At 43.6% G+C, this 15,796-nt stretch overlaps 1 protein-coding gene across 4 annotated transcripts in view; it reads right to left on the reverse strand.

Annotated features, from left to right (window-relative positions):
- The window catches only part of GPATCH8 (G-patch domain containing 8), a 91,329-nt gene that overhangs the window by 37,830 nt on the left and 37,703 nt on the right, over window positions 1–15,796 (reverse strand). For 3 of the 4 annotated variants that reach the window (XM_040331517.1, XM_040331516.1, XM_040331515.1), the window contains exon 3: window positions 2,967–3,039. In XM_040331517.1, the coding sequence (XP_040187451.1) occupies window positions 2,967–3,039 (73 nt within the window). Of the gene's footprint in view, window positions 1–2,966; window positions 4,622–15,796 lie in introns of those variants that run through there. The other variant, XM_040331518.1, reaches the window with a different exon arrangement.

Below are 15,796 nucleotides of genomic sequence, written 5' to 3' on the forward strand. Positions count from 1 at the left end.
ACAGCCTAGGATCTGGTGACCCCTGGCAAATCATCATTTGACCCCCAGGTTGAGAACCACTGATCTAGACCTTTATGTTTAACATTTTAACTAGGGCCGAAACAACTAATCAATAACTAATCGATGAAATGAATCGATTACTATTTTCATAAATCGATTAATCGTAACATAATGGATTTAAAAAAAAAAAAAAAAAATCAGCCCTTTATATAGTACAAAAAAAAAAAAAAAAAGCAAATCACTACCGTTATATTAATATGAAAAATCTTTGTACATTCGCTGAATGAAAGAATGTTTGAAATTTTCACTTGCTTTTAACATCGTTTTAAAATTAGTGTAATTTCTGAACGAAAATTACATACACGGTCTGAAAATTCCTTTGACCAAGAAGTTTTCTATTCCATTTTTTTTGAAGGAAGACGTTTTAGGACCAGCATATAATATATTACAGATCGGTCTAACTTTTTTTTTTCCTTTAAACAAATTGTTTTTTTCTGATATTTACCAGATTCACCCTCGAATAGTATATACAGTATATCTATTCTGTCAGATATTATCAGAGTGGATTAGAGATTTTGCTCCCTAACCATATAATTGGTTAGTTATATTTACCACTTCATAGGCATATTTAGGAATAAACTGTCTTTTTAAACTTTACATATTAACTAAATTATACACCACACTTTTTATGGTTATTAACCGATCAAAGCAATAAAATTGGCCAACTAATCGATGATTAGGGTTGCAGCCCTAGTTCTAAAGTACACCTCTATAATAATGCTTTATGGTGCCTAGATTAAATTTTTAAGGTTACTTTTTATGCTCGGTACTATAAAAATTGTAATTTGAAATATTCTCAGTTTTGCACAATTTAAAAACATAGTTACCACTTGCAATCAATAAATAGGTGGCTTGCTGAGGAATTAGTTGATGCTCCTGTTTGCAGGGCTAGAACTGGCTTTTAATTGCAAATTCTCTCTAAATCGTATCCGTAGTTTTTTTTTTCACCCTTTTACATTCTATGAAACATCGTCATGCAAGGTGGTTGAACATATACAATTCTCTGTGAAGCAGAAACTAGGCGTTCAAGGACTCCTGAAAGTCACATATTTACTTTGCACAAATAAGGTTTCTAGTGTTTTATCAGAATGGGTCTCGTGACACTTTGAGGAATGAGATATATGGACTCTTTTTAATTAAAGTCTTCTTGAGTTGAAGCACAGCACAAGCTCAGGTGTCTGTTGTGGGATTAAATCCTCCTCCAAGAGGCCTTGAATTGCCCGAGCTCCACACACACTTCTACAACTGCCAACATCTGATGCATTGAGAAACAAGGTAATTTAAACCTGGGCCAGATGCAGGAGAGAACAAGGCTCTAAATATCCAGTTTTGGGTGTCGAGTTACTTATGAATATTGTACACAGGTCAGACAAGTCTACAAGCAGGTCTGACTGACAGGTTACAAGGCAGTACACACTAACCTATAAACCCCCAACCTACACAACTATGTCTATCCAATATAGGACCTTCAAGGTAGAACATATACTCAGGTTTACACTATAACTTGTACATTTGTTCATTACTCAACAGCTTTTGAAACATTCCAGTACTGTGGGGTACCTTTACTTAAACCCAAAACCAAATAAAGCAGTACCCAAAATGCGGAGGGGGTCTTTGCGGCAGTATTCAGCCGATAAGGGTGCGGTTTTACCCCGCTAGCGGCCGAAAAAGGGTTAATACTGCCAGAGGCGCATTGCCGGCGGTATAGCCGCGGTTTCCCATTGCTTTCAATGGGAAGGAGAGGTGGCGGAGCGATGAACACACTGCTCCTTCACCGTTCCAAAGATTCGGCTAGCAGTACTTTTGGAGCGCTCCTGCTAGCGCACCACTCCATTGTGAAAGCCCTTGGGGCTTTCACACTGTTTCAGGTTGGTTTGCAGGCACCATTTTTAGCGCAATAGCGCCTGCAAACCGCCCCAGTGTGAAAGGAGTATGGGGGTCTGCTGAACGGATATAGAAAAATTAAGCATATTGGCCCGTGGTCTCTTTTAGTGATGCAAGAGACTAAACACCCCCCCAATCTCCTTGTTGCTCCTCATGGATATAAAATAAAACGTGGGCCCATCAAAACAGCAATACTACCCAGCTGACCAATCTTGTAGGGTGAACCGATCAATTCGTTTCCCTATTGTTCCCTGGAGAAAAACTGGGTGGCAGAAGAGCCCGCTATCGACCATCTCCTAGCATGAACCAGTACCTTAATTCACAAATGCATTTAGCTTGCAAGAGACTTTTCCTCCCAAAATGTCCTTGCTGTTTATCATGGCTATAAAATGAATGTGGGCCCATTAAAGCTGCATCACTTCCTAGCTGATCAATCTTGTAGTGGGAACTAGAGTTGCACGATTAATCGCGATCTCGATTCACATGTAAACATGTCAACAGTCTGTCAGATTTACATATACTGTATTTAAGCACATAAGCTCCGTTTTGTGTTGAAAATAACTTTAAATATTTTTTTTTTGAGAATCGCGATCTTCACTCTATGCAAAAGAATCGCGATTCTCATTTTTCCCCAGAATCGTGCAGCTCTAGTGGGAACTGATCAATTGGTTCCCCTATTGTTTCCTGGAAAAAAGGAGCCCACTACCCTTCTGACCATCTACTTGTGTAAACTGGTACCTCAATATGTGAATGCATTACTTTTATTTATTTTTTACAAAAATAATCATAAAGCATGCAGAGTACATAATGATTAAAAACTACATAAAATGTTCCCAAGTTGTTGCTTGTCTTCTGTAACCAGATCGTCTTGTCGTAAATAAGTATTGAAAGGCAAAGAGCAAAAAAAGGTATGAAGTGAAAAGAAGGTGGGGGGAAGGGGGGGGGGGGACACATGGGCATTCAAAAGACAATCATTTTCAAGAATAAATAAATAATTGAAAATAAGTTAGCAACTGACTTACCCTGAAGGGATTTCCCCAGGCCTTGGCCAAGCTTCCACCCATGCTTCTGCAGTAAGCGATGTCCGATGTTATCCTGAACGGATAGGGTAAAGTAGGAAGGGGGAGAAAAAGAAACACGAAAATATTCCAGTAATAAAATTTGCCCCCCCTCCCTTTGATCATTTGCTCTCCACTGGTGACCGAAGTTTGTGAGAACTGACAGTCATGCAAAGAAAAAAAACAAACAAAAAAAACAAAAAAAAAGGTATATAAATATAAAATTCTACTGAGTAAATTACAAAGTAATAATAAAAAAAGAAAAAAAAAAAAGAAAAGCTAAGTGTATGGTGACATAAAACACTGTGCTCCCTACACTATGGTCTGAGAGGGTAAGGTGGTATTCTTACTGGCTCTCCAGTAATCTGCAGGAGCAAGTCATATGCTGGGGTGTCTGGTAGAGACATACATAGATACAAGTTCAAAATGAAACCGGGAAACACAAAGCATAAGACAAAACACCTAGCCATCACCTGGACCACAAGGAAGGTACTGTCCCAAACAGAGCCAATGAGAAGGGCCGAGTTGAAATTTCAAGAATATTGCATTTGCCCCAATAATTTGTTTATTAGGCCCCATGTTGGATATATAACATGTTCAGCTAGAAACCAAAACTCTCCAAAGTTGTATCGTGAAATTGGAGGTCTCCAATTGTATGAAGGTGCAATGAGTTTCCATAATGCAGTGTAAAGACAAGGCCAATATGAACTGGCATCTAGCTTGACAGCTTCAGCATCACAGTGAATGGACAAAGTTACTAAAGACTACTTTTGATTTATATCCTTCGGTAAAGTTAAAGGGCCAGTAAGCCTAAATGACCAATGTTCCTGATCACCAATTAAGATAAAAAAAAAAAAAAAATTTGGAAAGGATTTAAGATGATACAGGCATACATTAAAGCTAAACTCCAGGCAAAAAGCTTAAACGCATGAAATGCTTATATGGAACCAGTTTTACTAGCCAAAGAATTTGCATTTCTGTACATCCAACCCCAAGATTTAGCCACACAGTACAGGCCTGTCTGGCAGGGCAGGAGACCCGATTTTTCTCTGCTGCAGTTATAGGATAATGGCAGGTTTGGGAACATGTTATATGTTCTGCCCATTTTCAGGGTGGAACATGCAACATGTTCCCGCGGCACAGCGATCCGAACGGTCACTGACAGCAGTACAGGGAGATGTTCCCCATACAAGCTGTCAGTTTTTGAAGAGTGCGGCCATTCAGGGCTCTGCCCATATGGCTGCATCATTTAGAGCCCTGTGAATGAACTACAACTACACACAGCCTTTGCGGCTGTTGACTTGTCGTTCTCAAGAAACAACCACGGCACTGTTGAGTGCTATGGTAGTTCAACGATTAATTCTTTACCCGCAAAAATTTGCATTCAATTTTTTTTTTTTTTAGGTGAACTTCTCCTTTTAAAAAGGAGAAAGTACAGCCAAAGCTGTATCACAGGAGTGCAGTTCCTTCTGCACTCCTTTGACCCGTTTTCAGCAGACAGCGGGCTGAAGTCCACTCTCTGCTGACAGTCAGTAAAGGCTTGGGAAAGATCATGACCATATGGTCGGGATCTGCCAACATGCCTGGACTGGCACCCGGCTCAGCCTCTCAGCTAGCCGCTGAGCAGGCGGCTCGCACCCTAGCGCTTGAGCATGGGGGGCAGAGAGCCAGTGACTGACTGTCACCAGCTCTCTGCTCATGGAGCTCTGAGAACCGAGCTATAGGCAATGTTAGGGGACCGATGCTGCATCCACCTAGGCAAGTATGATTCTACATAAAAAGATTCCCGTACTTCTCCCTTCCAGGTCTGGTCTCTTCCTCAGCCAATGACTGGACAGTGACAGGAGAAGCAGACCGATGAGCTCATCTGTCTCTGCTCTCTATCAGCACAACCCAAAGGTTCCTTGCGCCGCTTCTCCCTCAGCCTTGCTGTAGAGGGGACTGCAAGAGGTAGATACGTGGTCAAATTCAGATTCTTATACCATCTGCATGATTTATTAATGAATACTGCTGTATCTTGTGTCTGAATCTGTCTGGAGTTCAGCTTCAATGGTCAAACGATAATAGGCTATGATCTCACAGCCTATCGTAGTTTAGGTTTATTGGTCCTTTAAATGGGAAACGATGCAAAACTCATACTTCAATTTTTGGGTAGGCCAGCTTCTTACAGCTCATAATTCTGCCCATCGGTCTGAATTTCAAGAAGTTTTGCTCTCGTTAACTCTTGATGGGACAGCACGCTTCATCCCCTGAGGGGGAATTCTTGAAGACACGGAGTTGTGAGTGACCCAGAAGCCAACATTGTAGCAAGACTCGTATATACCATTTGGCTTCCAACTTGGCTTTCTCAATGACATTTTTGATCATCTCAGACGTAACTAAAAGCATGCAGCAAAAATGTTATTTGTTTTCGGAAGAAACCATTGGTGTTAGTGTTATCCAGACAAGAGTAATCATGGGAGAGAAGTAAAACAGAAGAAGAGGTACACCTGTAGGCCTGGCTTTATCAAATGGGATTTATGAATGATTGCATAGCCTCTAATGCAAAAAAGGGGTGAGACAGGACAGGGTTAACAGCCAAGGATGTGTAAGTGCAAATGATAAAGCAAAAAACAGAGAGGCATGGGGGGTGGGGGACCCAGCAGAGTGTCTCATCTTCCCTTAACGCAATCTGGTCCTAATGGCTACAAGACAGACAGTAGAGGACCCAAAACATTTTTCACATGGTGGGAGCATACATCTCCTGGGCCAAAAAAATTAAAAAGCAGAGACAATGTGGCAGGTTGTTGCCATTCGGCAGCGAGGGGTTCGATTTTGATCAACAAAATGGCTGGCTGAAGACCAAAACGAAGAACTAAACCTAAACTAGCATGTGCCGGTACTGTAGATTGCATCAATACACATAATTCTACTGCTGCTACTGCAGTTTAACAGATCACTGTGCTTTCCAAAGACTGCATACAGACGATGCAGTCTACTACGGAGACAAGATTTCTGTGCAATGATGAAGGGAAGGCGCTACAAGGCACCAAGATGATGGGAGGGGGGAAACAATGGAGAAAAGGCTGAAGGAGGGGGGCGGTGGGTGACTCATACTGCAGGGTGGAACGTAGCAGGACATAGAAGGGAGTCTTGTTCTGCATTCCTATGCACAAAGGCGCATTGCAGAAGAAGAGCGGCGTAGGGAGCTGTTCAACGCTGCCTGCTAATGACAGCTATGGGATAGAAACATAGCTGCATCGTGAATAGTAAACACTTCCTAGATCCACATGGCTTTTCCAGAGATAAAAACATAAAATTATAGCTATTAAGCTGACTGTATATACACAATAACTAGCTGTCATAAGGGCCATATCCAAAATGCAACGTTCGTAGACATCCTATAGGATTAGAACATCACAGAAGATGTGACCATGCAAAGGTCACCCTGTGTATGCAGGCCTGTTTATAAATGGCCACATTGGTCTATGGGGACAGGCAGAATTATCTGAATATGCAAGCTATAGGCTGGTTGAAACAGCATTTTTTTGCCAGCAGAAAATGCTATTTGATGTAGCAGTTATGCTGGCTGGAAGGTATGGAATGGCCAATCCTTAAAGTGGGATTAAACCCAAAAATGTTATATACCTGTATAGCAGCCTACCAATCATTAGATGTGGTGGCTGCATCAATTTGCCCCCCCCCCCTCCACTGTTCCAAACAGCTCTGGATTATGAGAACAGGAGGCACAGCAGCATTGTCAGTCTGAAGGGTAGTGTTAAATGTATTAACAGATTTAAATACATTCAAAGCCAAACTCCATTTCACACTTAGTTAGAGCAGCAGTTTTGCTTTCAGGATAAACGGTTTTGCATGAATAAACAAAAGCTGATTTTAAAGCGTAGTTCCACCAACAAATGGAACTTCCGCTAATCTGATTCCTCCCCCCCTCCCCCTCTGGTGCCACATTTGCCACTTTTCAGGGGGGAGCAGATACCTGTCAAACCCAGGCATATGCTCCCACTTCTGGGGAAAGATTGCCGCACATTGTGCAGTGAACTATGCAATGTCCGGCCCCCGCTGCCTTCTGGGAGTTAGCAAGATTTTTAAAAAATTTTTGAACGCTCCACGGGCTTGAGCTCCTATAAATTGTAATATTGTGTGTAACCTGATGATATCCCGCTTAAACTGCTATCGCTATAACGCACATCAGCACACTCATCAGCACACTCTTCTTCTGCCTCTCTATTGATTATCAAGGCGTCTTCATGGACGGATACAAAAAGGTAGGAGGGTCGAGCTTTTTCATTTAAAGCAGTGATCCGAGTCCTGGGGGTCAGATGTGGCCAATTGCTTGCCTTTATCCATCCCTTGGAGAACTATTTCTCTCACTGATATGATACCGACACCAACGATGGGGGCGCTAGTCTTGATACCGACACCAACGATGGGGGCGCTAGTCTTCCTACCGACGCCAACGATGGGGGCGCTAGTCTTCCTACCGACGCCAACGATGGGGGCGCTAGTCTTCCTACCGACACCAACGATGAGGTGCCATTCCTCCCATGGACACCAGCAGCCGACCCCCTAAAGTCTAAAGGACAGTAAACTGGCCCATTGTTTAATAAGTTTGGAGACTCCCGATTTAAAGTCACACTATGCATACACAAGTGCAGTTTTGGAGCTTCCAGGGTGCTTGAGAAGTGATCTGAGATATGCATTACCCTCAGTTCATTCCCAACAGTGGTTAGATGTCAAAACACTAACAGGTGTAAAATAAGGGTCTTTCGCTGTAAAGAAAAACCGTATGGGGGTCATAACAGACCGACTAGCAGGGATTTCCGTGCACAAAAACCCCCACAGATCGGCAAAAAAGGCAGCTCTACACCCGCACCAGACCCGATCCCACCCGTTTGTCCTTTTCAAGTAGAACATAGTTCATGGTTAGACAGCTGTGCTGCACCAAAGACACAGCTGCTTAACCTTAAGGGCTGCCAGCAACTGGATCTTTTAGGATGCTCTGAGGGGGTGGAACCACACTAGTCAAGGTGTCATGGGATGGGTTTTCCCCCCCCCCCCCCCCCCCTTAAATCAGCAAAACAGTACATAGCTGCAAAGAATGGAAAACATGACAGCCTGCCAGAGAGATTCTCAACAACACCAAGTCTGCCAAAAAGAAAGAACAAAACAGCACTCAATCTTGAAGATCGGAAAACCCAGTATGACAGATTGTGGAGAAATATCTTGGAAAGCTCCAACGGTAATTAGGATCTGGGAAATGATGCAACTTAAAGTGAACTGGCTGTGCTCAAGAAAGTGTAGAAACAAACACTGCTAGTGGTGCCTGCAGACTGTGGTGCCCAAAGACTTTGGAACATTGTCCCCGAATGCATATAGGGCTTTTCTGCAAGTCTTGCCCCCTCCTGGATCTACGCCATACCCCTCAAATGAACTGTCAATTGACACAGCCTCTCTGCCAGAGAAATTTCTAGTATATGAAGGAGAATGGACCTCAATTTCGAGGTGGACAGCTGAATATTACTGGGGTTTGCCTTAAAATAATAACCGACAGCAATATATTTATTTACCCTCTCCACCCATCATAGGAACTTATTGGAAGCAGGGCTGTGGAGTCGGAGGAAATTTTGGGTACCTGGAGTCGGAGGAAATTTTGGGTACCTGGAGTCGGAGGAAATTTTGGGTACCTGGAGTCGGAGGAAATTTTGGGTACCTGGAGTCGGAGGAAATTTTGGGTACCTGGAGTCGGAGGAAATTTTGGGTACCTGGAGTCGGAGGAAATTTTGGGTACCTGGAGTCGGAGGAAATTTTGGGTACCTGGAGTCGGAGGAAATTTTGGGTACCTGGAGTCGGAGGAAATTTTGGGTACCTGGAGTCGGAGTCAGCAAACAATGCACCGACTCCAACTCCTACTAAATTTAGATTGTCGAAACATTTAGGAGTCAAAACATTTATCTACCGACTCCACAGCCTTGATTGGAAGACGTCCCCTCTATTCCTGTCCCGCAAGCAACTCAAAGTTTTGGATTTACCCTCAATTTTCATTACTGTTGACATTGGTGACCAGGACAAAGAATGGATCTCCATATTGGGAACACAAAGAGCAATAAAAACCTGACAATGCCTCTAACCTCATAAAAAAAAAAAAAAAAAAAAGTTTTGCCCTTAAGCTGGACAAAAAAAATCCAAATTCCTCCATTCACACAAGCGAGGTGGCTAGAGGAATCCTCCCTGCTGAGACATTGGGGTTGATTTACTAAAAGACAAACAGTTGGTGCACTCTGCAAGTGCAGTTGCCCCAGAGCTTAGTTAATAAGGTTAAGTGACACTTGTAAAGCATACCCAATCACATGCAAGAATTGTTTTTCCCTGAACATGATGGGATGATGAGTCGGCAGAGCTTTCCCTCATTTAATAAACTGGAGCAACTGTACAGTCTATTTGCCTTTAGTAAATCAATTCCATTTTATTCCGACAGTGGGGACTCTCTGCTTTCAGAATACACTAATCAAGGGCTGCAGCTGACTGAATCGAGCAAACGTTTCCTACAAGCCTGAAAGGCTTGTCAAGCAGGAACAGCCACACAGATAAAAATTATTCGGTCCCTACTGAACTGACGGAATTGGATCTATGGCCAGCTTAATTCACACTTTAACCACTAACCAACCTGCCGCCGTCATACTGTGGTAGGCTGGCTCTCCTAGGAGAGGGATCAATGTAAACAGACAGATCCCGTTCTGTCAGGGAGAGGAATCTGCACCTGCTGTTTTTAGAGATTAGAAGCAGCAGTGTCTCTCTACTCCCAGTCACTACACTCACCCCAACAGAAACACCTCACCCCTTGATTACCCCCTAGTGTTAACCCTTTCCCTGCCAGCCGCAGAGGTGATCAAATACCACCAAAAGAAAGCTCTATTTTGGGGGGGGGGCGAGTAATTTTGTTTGGGTAAAGCGATGTACAACCTCACAATTGTCAATTAGAGCAACGCAGTGCCGTATCGCTAAAAAAATGTCCTGGTCATCAAGTGGGCAAATCCTTCCGGGACTGAAGTGTTTAAAAAGGCGAATAATCTAGCTTGACATTACAGAAAGGTGCCTACTGGCTCAACAAGACACCTGCCCCTTGGCAATAATGTCAATATATACACTTTAGTAGACATAACTGGTTACCGTAAATGCCGTTTCCTCTGCCCTATGCATATTACAGTGTCTAACGTATGTGGCTTTTTATACACTTTATGAACACAAGTGGTAGTACCGCTTGCCAAAAATAGGCTCATGTATAACAAGGCTATCTGTATTCTATTTATTGAAAAGCAGCAGCAACCATACCAGCCATGTGCAAACTGTGTACACTGTGGAATGAGAACTAGGTTAAAAAGAGTTAGTTATAAGCAGATGCAACCACGTCTAATGCAGGCTAGCTTCATAATAAAGGTCATGCCTTTAAAGAGGCCAGTTAGACTAAAATAAAAATAAAAAATTAATTCTAAGACTGCTAGTAACACTTCACTATATTAAACAATTTGTGATCTACGGAGATGGCCGTGTCTCCAATCTTCCCTTATTGCTTGTCCTACTGCTAATGCGCCCCTCCGCTGAAATAAATGGGCCCTGTACAAGACCACAACAATGGGCAAATGACAAATGGGAGCAGAGCATTGTACCGACAGGCTACTCCTATCCACCACAAACAAAAGCAGTGATGGTGGATGATGGGGAAAAACTCCACAAGCTCAAGAGCTTTAGGAATCCTGCGCATTATCAACCAACCAAATACTAATTTTGTTTACTGGTGTATAATGATGCTTAAAATGTAAATCAGCCAGCTAGTTTTAACCTTTAGAAGTCTACCTAAATCGAAATGGCGCCACCTTTTGTAGGCCACAAATGCACCACTGTGAGGAGGCTCGACGCCATAACCTAAAGGGGCTCGACGCCATCACCTAAAGGGGCTCGACGCCATCACCTAAAGGGGCTCGACGCCATCACCTAAAGGGGCTCGACGCCATCACCTAAAGGGGCTCGACGCCATCACCTAAAGGGGCTCGACTCCATCACCTAAAGGGGCTCGACTCCATCACCTAAAGGGGCTCGACTCCATCACCTAAAGGGGCTCGACTCCATCACCTAAAGGGGCTCGACTCCATCACCTAAAGGGGCTCGACTCCATCACCTAAAGGGGCTCGACTCCATCACCTAAAGGGGCTCGACTCCATCACCTAAAGGGGCTCGACTCCATCACCTAAAGGGGCTCGACTCCATCACCTAAAGGGGCTCGACTCCATCACCTAAAGGGGCTCGACTCCATCACCTAAAGGGGCTCGACTCCATCACCTAACGGGGCTCGACTCCATCACCTAACGGGGCTCGACTCCATCACCTAACGGGGCTCGACTCCATCACCTAACGGGGCTCGACTCCATCACCTAACGGGGCTCGACTCCATCACCTAACGGGGCTCGACTCCATCACCTAACGGGGCTCGACTCCATCACCTAACGGGGCTCGACTCCATACAAGGTTTGAAGCGCGGCCGGTTCCTGATTCGAACAGTGTATAGGCAAGGCTGAATGTACCAAGTTGACAGATTGACCAACTGGGGTACAACTAGTCTGCTGTGTTTTACCTGCCATTATAGTGGGTGCTATAGGCGCTAGCAATAATCACAGTCTTCTCCCGGCGACGGCTTGCCCCCCACTGCGAAAAGTCAATGGCTCAGCAGGAGGGATGCCCACATTACTGTGTGTTGATGGGGGAATCTAGAGAATTTTTCTGCAACCCATGTTCGTAGGAAAAAAATTGCTCTAAGAATGGGCGGCCTAAAGCAGGCCATAGATTAAGCAATTTTCTTTCCTGCAACCTGCCGGGAGAGCACAGTGTTACTGCTAGCCGCTGTAGTCGCTGGCAATTATCTCATGATGGTTGGTATCCAACTTGGGTGCAATCCGCCTGCCCACAGATGGATCAAATCTTGGACGGTCACTGGTGGACAGATTCAATCCATCTATGGCCATGGAAAACTGCCAGCTCCATATGCAATCATTGCGTCCCAATGGACAATAAGGTTGCTCATTGGATATGGGTTATTTTTTTATATACACAGGACTTGCACCAAAACAGCTGTGACCCAATTAGCTGCCATAAAGAACAGTTAAAACTTGTTATGATCTGTGTCCCCCCCACGATAAAGAAAAGTAGTACTGGAAATATACGAAAGATATTAGTGCAATCTGGGAAAAAAAAAACCTTTATGCTCCGGAAGAGCCTCACTCATAGTATGGGCTACCTCTAAAAACACACAAATTATAGAATGTTTTAATTAGTAGTACATGAAATGGACCATAGCCAAAAATCCCACTAGAGCGCTACAGCGCAAAGACAAAGTGGTCATGACAAGGCTGCTCAGGGGAGGGGAGGCACTCTGCTTGGGTAAGAGGTGGAAAAATAATCACTATGAGCTTTCTACGAGAAAGGTTAAAAAAAGACAGACAAAATGGGGAAAGCATTGCTAGTTTCCAAAAGATAATACAAGTGGAGTGAAAATACGAACCTGGCTTTAAAAACAGGGCTGTCAAAAGGAACAATTAAATGTAACACAGTAAGAAACACAGATTTTGGTTTATCTATTTTAATGTTTTGTTTTTTTTGTTGTTGCATTGTCACCAAGCCACTGCTTGCAAGTTAAAGGCTTAATATAGATACGAAAGCAGGAGAAGTGAAATGAAAAAGGCATAGACAAAGTAATATGAAGGATTGTAAACTGGAGGGCTGGGCCAAGTGCTGGAGGGTTACAGAGGAGAGGAAATGGAAGAATGAAGAAGTTATAAAAAAGGAAAAAAAATGGAGAGAAGATGGCACTTGGTAAGGGGGTGATGGATGCACTTGGCAGACATTGGCATCACTTACAGAGCCAGTCAAGAGCAGTGCCTGCTGGGAAAAGTAATCCAGCCATTACAACCCTTGCTGAGGACTCGTACTTACAAGCCTTTGCAGCTGTCCCACTGCCTAAATCTCTGCTAGATGCAGCGTTGGTCATTACTTAGGACACTTTGGTGCATCATAAAGGCTCTCAAATGTCTGCCATGACACATGCCCTGTCTAAGCTTGTTGAAGCCCCTGGGCATGTTTGGAGTCACCATCTATGAAGCAGATGACCGTCAATTCTCAATGAGACTTTGCTGACCACTGGACTTATTCACCATATACAGCAATAGTCTCTATAGAGCCAACAAACGCCATCACGTGAGGGCTGGTGCAGCAATAAAGGCTCGTAAGTGCAAGTTCCAGCAGATGAAACCCACCCTGTTCATTCAGTCATTAAATTCTCTATGGCTGGAGATCCGTACTTCATTCACCGTTACCAAAACATTGAGGGCAAAATAGAGGTAGTAACTGAACTGTTCAACATACGGGATATGGTAAAGATCACTGCTACATAAAAATAATTATATAAATAATAATAAAAAAAAAAATTAAAACATGACTGCCCTGTAGATAATTTCCTCGAGAAGCGTGCCCTCATTTAAAAAAAAAAAAAAAACCTTACGGTCTGGGTCGCTAGCAGCGGGGACATGATAGCTGTTGAAAACAAACAAAGGGTGACTATTGGTATATGATGATCATGAGATCAGCAGAGGGAAAATGGGTCCAGCGACAGCTGTCTGAATATGGGGCATGCACAAGAAAGGACCATCAGACTGCCAGTGAACAGATAAGGCACCACCTCTATTTTGCCCTCATCAGTCCACCTCTACCAGCTCTTGAGTGGGTGTTAAGTTCAGCTCAGCGTGCTCCGTATTAAGAACTGAATGCTCACTGTGGTAATCTCATGCATACTTGCAGGGCTGAGAGACCCCAACCAGCCCCTCAAAACCAAGCCCTGCAGCTCACTACAAGTTGACACCACCAAGGCCGGACAGAGGAAGTTGTTGAGTCAGGCTATGCCGTGCAGCGCCCAACTTGGTGCCAGCAAGTAACCCTTCTCACTTGCCAACGGCCTGGTTCCTTTCCAAGAACCTTCCGGTAGGGGAAGGGTTAACGTTGGCCAAGCCGGACCCAGGCAGTCTCAGAGTCCACAGATCCTGCCAGATGCACTCCATGGGAACCTGCAAGTTCTTCCTTCACCACAGCACCAATTTTCCCCAGGATACCATACCGAAGAAATGCATTTAAAGGGGTTGTAAAGGTTCGTTTTTTTATTTTCTAAATAGGTTCCTTTAAGCTAGTGCATTGTTGGTTCGCTTACCTTTTCCTTCGATTTCCCTTCTAAATATTTTTTTTCCCTTTGAATTTCTCACTTTGTTCCTCCTCAGTATGCTGTTCTGGCTGACTAACCCCCAGACAGAACATGGGGGCAAGCTTACTGAGGAGAAACAAAAAGTGAGAAATTCAGCCAAAAAAAAAAAAAAAAACACAACATTTAGAAGTGAAATTGAAGGAAAAAAGGTAAGTGAACCAACAAACGCACAAGCTTAAAGGAACCCATTTAGAAAATAAAAAACTAACCTTTACAACCCCTTTAAAAGGCAGCCCAGACACCCATATTCACAACACTCCAAAATCATTTTTTATGCAATTGTAATTTGCAAAATAGACTATTCAGACATTTTCCGATGTTGGAAGGGTGATGTTTGCATACCACAGATTGGTCTCTGCTTGTACAGTACTGTTCACGTAAAGACTCCAAAAATTGGGAGCGAGTACCGGGACAAGTACATAATTTATACCTTGGCTGCTCACCTGGAAGTGCAAGGCTAGAATCTGTAGACTCCCAGAGATCTACCATAGCCCAACACCACACTCTTCCCCACAGGTATTGCTGCAGAGGCCGGCTAACACTCCCTCAGGAAACTCATCCTTACCTCAACTCCCCAGACAACCAACCGTTACTAAACATCCTGCAAATGGAAACCCTGACATCCTGAATGACGCAGAACTGGTCCAGCCTTCATCTACTGCTTCATATATAAAAAATGATTTCTAGCTTCATTCTACCGCTTTATGAAATTGAAGACTTCCGTCTATAAAAGCCACCATAAAGGGTTCTCGATACAGCTTTGAATCCAACCGTTGGGCATTTTATCTTCGCAGTCACAGTGCATAACCTTGGCTGTGAGGAACTGAAAATTGAAGGTTGTCCATCATCTTGTATTATAAAAACGACTTGTGGACATAAGGAACAAATTACCAAATCAAAAGGGATCTTTTAAAACAGAATTCTAAACCTGTTGACAAACCAAAAAAAACACAGGAGAGCGCCATTATGCCAATTCCAACTTGAGCCTCCAGTTATGGTGTGCTCCCTGTGCCGATTCTTCTTGTTTTTAGGAGAATTCTTCGACTTTCGTCAGGAGCCCTCATCAAGTGATCTCAACGATGCCCACCCTTCCCCACCATTAATCAAAGCCATGCTACAGCTTTTACGAATGACAGGATCTCTGAATAGGTGAAAGTTGGATGATCGATTGTTCTGCCCCCTCCAGAAACCCTGTGTCATTCTTGAAAGCTGTAGATTGGCTTCTAGGAATGGTGGATACAGTAGGCATAGTTGAGCTGTCTTGACGAGAGCTCCTGACAGCCCTGTAGTTGTATAGACCCCTGCTGCACCAGAACATTATGGGGGTGGGCAGGAAAAGATGAAGATTTCTCCTAAAACATGAATCAGCACAAGGAACACATCTTAAAGCGGGAGTTCACCCGTAAAAAAATGTTTACCCTTAGATTGATGCTCATTTTGTCTAGGGGAATCGGCTAGTTGTTTTAAAATTGAAGCTGTACTTACCGTTGTAGAGAGT

This window comes from Rana temporaria, chromosome 12 (genome assembly GCF_905171775.1).
Source record: "Rana temporaria chromosome 12, aRanTem1.1, whole genome shotgun sequence".
Taxonomy (NCBI): Eukaryota; Metazoa; Chordata; class Amphibia; order Anura; family Ranidae; genus Rana; species Rana temporaria.